We start from the raw sequence: 3,201 nt of genomic DNA on the forward strand, positions 1-3,201 counted from the left end.
AATAAAGTCTTATTATTATTTAATAGGCTTTGCTCTGATCAGTCGCTGATCAACAGCCTCGTCCTGCATCAGAAAGCAAACAGCTGATAGAACAATGAGAATAAGCAGTGAATCTGTCAGAAAGAAGAATATTAAGTCTGATTTTTAAAATGATAAAAATACTGAATACAGACAGAGAATGTATCAATGTGTGTGTGTGTGTTCTCCACAGATTACTCCAGCCTCCATCTGAACCAGCTGCTACAGAAAGCCGAGGCGATTGCTGGCCGGATGCTGCCGTTTACCGTCTTCTACAGAAACCAACAGCAAGAGTACTTCCAACAGGCCAGGTGTGTGTGTGTGTGTGTGTGTGTGTGTGTGCACTCACTGACTGTATCTCCAGATGTTGATGTTCTGTGTGTTTTCACCCTGTGTGCCCTGAACAGCCCTTCCTATTGCTCCAGAGACGCTCAGTGCCACCGGATGCTGCCGGCAGTCAAAGACAACAGCGGCAGCCTCGGGTCCCCCATCAGCGGCAAACTGGAGGGGGTCTTCTTCAGCTGCAACACAGAGTTCAACACAGGAAACCCCCCCCAGGACTCCCCATATGGACCCTACCGCTTCCAGGTGCGGCCTTTTGAATCTTTTCATAGACATTTGGCAGGTTAACAATAACTGTGCTGACACCAGCGCTCCATTAATCACTCCCTCCAGATTTTCACAGCCATTTTTTGGGATTGCCATGCATGTTGTGATGTTTTTAGGCATTTATTTGCAATAAAAGTACAAAAATTATTACATTTTTTTGTGTCATTTATTCAAAAGTTCTTAAGATGCACAATAACATTTTTTTCAACCAATAACCGATGACGACCTTCTCCTCACAGCCGATGCCGATAAAATAACTGATAATTTCACCAAAAGGTTGATAACCTGTAGTTTAACACACCTGCGGGTGAGAAAGGCTGAGATGAAGTGAGCAAAGACGGATGATTTAATATTCATAACTCTGTTTTTCCCAAATCTGACTGACATCACTGTTGTTTACAGCAACAACAAACAAACACTACTATAGTACACAAACATACTGCGCTGCATTTCTTTCTGCACAGATCCAAGCCGAGGTCCTCTTCAACCAGAACACCAACATCTACTTTGGGGATTTCTACTGCATGTACACGTCCTACCACTACATCATCCTGGTCCTGGCTCCTGACGGCACCAAAGGAGACGTCTTCTGTAAAGGGAGGCTGCCGGCGCTGGACAGATCAAACAACTGCTTCCTGAGCCGCACCGAGGAGGACGATGGCTCGCTGTCTTTCCGTCACGCTCAGGACGTAATCCTGGAGGTGATCTACACTGAGCCGGTGGATATGTCTTTAGGGACAGTGGCACGGATCAGCGGGCAACAGCTCGTGAGTCAGTCCACCGTCAACGCCAAGAAAGACCCCAGCTGTAAGATCTGCAACATCAGCGTGGGGCGTTAGCCAGACGTTTGGATGATCAGCTAACCTGCTAATAACTGACCTGGTGGCTATTGTAGCTAAGGAGCTGCTTGAACTACATTCACCACCCACTCGTTGTGGAATCAATGGCTAACTAAGTGCTAGCAGTGCCTGGGTAGCTAGCAGTCATTTAACCAAATACTAAATCTACTTTTTTTAGTAAAATGCGTGAGCCCCAGTGCCTGATTTGGAGCAACAAAGGTGCCAGTACCCTCAATACAATCCCTAACCACAAACCCTATCCACACCTCTAACTGCAGTTATTTTAGTGTTTTCTATCCATTTTAGCGAGACGTAAGTTTCCTCAAAGACCTGCCCTCACTCTGCCTCTGATTGGCTTTGACCCTGACTTTTTGTTTAACCCAAACCACCTCAGTCCTCACGCCTATACACCGACAGCTTCACCTGTGGTTAAAAATCGATTAGAACTTTAATAATATCACCTTTGTAGAAGATTTCAATGTATAAACCTACATTATTAGAACGAGATTGGGTTCATCCCAACTGGGCATGTTCATGTCAAACTTTCACTCATGTCACTCAAGTTGTTTCCAGTCTCGAAATTTATTAGGTTCTCAGACTACTGTCATTCATTCTAGGCTGGGTCTGTTACCAGTGTGCAACTCTCTCCCTTTAGCTACCCGGACCGACGACATTCTTTTGTCATTCAGTTCAGACATTCCTGAAGGAGGCCTAAGATAAATAACTTGTTTCTGTTTCCTTTTTAACTTCCTCCCAGTATCCCAGCAAATTTGACCAGCCCCACAGAGCGAGGTCTCTTTAGGCGCCACCACCCCTCCAACATAATCCAGATGTTTTTCCATATTAAGCCATTATGACTGGTGTTCTGAAATCCCTGTTTTTGACTTTCCAGTCAGAACTTGAAAAAAACTAGACCTCTTCTATATGCAACAATATGACTCTGCAAAGGCACTCAGAAGGATGCTTTTTTTTAAACAAATATATCATGGTTTTGGGTTTTAGTTCAGTTATTTCCTGTGTGACTTCACATCCTGAGATTCTGTCACTCAAAACCCGCATCTGAACCTGTCTACCTGCCCGCCTGTCTGCCGACCTGGAAGCTATTTTCATATATTAAACCGCTGAAGTCGTCCTTATGCCTGCTTTGTCTGCATTTGTGTCCAGTCCTGCATTTCCTGAGCTGTGACAAAGTAGATTATTAAAGGATATAAAAGTGAAACATTGTGGGAAAGGATTAATGCTGTATTAGTTATATTGAAGAGGGGAAATGATGAGGTCATTACTTATGAACTGTCCCGTATGGATTTCACAAAGTAGTTACCAACTTGACGTCTGCAAGACCGCCTGCTCAGCTGTGATGACACTTAAATGAGTTATTGAGTGGGACGGAGAATGGCGACTGTTTAATATTTAGGAGAAACATTTATATTAATTTAACATAATGAGCCAGATGTCAGACCCCCTACAGATTATAACTCCCCGTATATAGGGCAAACCTCACAGGACACTGCATGTAGCCGGCGAAACCCCCTACAGGAGCGGGGTTTTTTACTTTATCAATAGTTTCGCGCACGCCCTTCGGTTCCTGGGGAGTCGCTTCCTGTATACCTCACAACTATCAGATGGACTGACAATGAAAAAGGACGATGAGGGTCCCGGAATAACCTTCCAGACTCCCTTCCTTTAATACAAAATGATCATAAATACAAACCATGAAGAACCAATAGGCATTTGC

The 3,201-nt window shown here is 44.2% G+C and overlaps 1 protein-coding gene across 1 annotated transcript in view; it reads left to right on the forward strand.

The window, feature by feature from the left end:
• The window catches only part of LOC118331581 (phytanoyl-CoA hydroxylase-interacting protein-like), a gene marked incomplete in the record, with an annotated part of 7,158 nt that extends 4,465 nt beyond the window's left edge, over positions 1-2,693 (forward strand). The window contains 3 exon segments of the mRNA XM_035666624.1: positions 212-329; positions 426-606; positions 1,092-2,693. Coding sequence (XP_035522517.1) covers positions 212-329; positions 426-606; positions 1,092-1,466 — 674 coding nt within the window.
• Between the last annotated feature and the right edge of the window lie 508 nt (positions 2,694-3,201).

Source organism: Morone saxatilis, unplaced genomic scaffold (genome assembly GCF_004916995.1).
Source record: "Morone saxatilis isolate NCDOM2014 unplaced genomic scaffold, NCSU_SB_2.0 Contig1, whole genome shotgun sequence".
Lineage (NCBI taxonomy): Eukaryota > Metazoa > Chordata > Actinopteri > Moronidae > Morone > Morone saxatilis.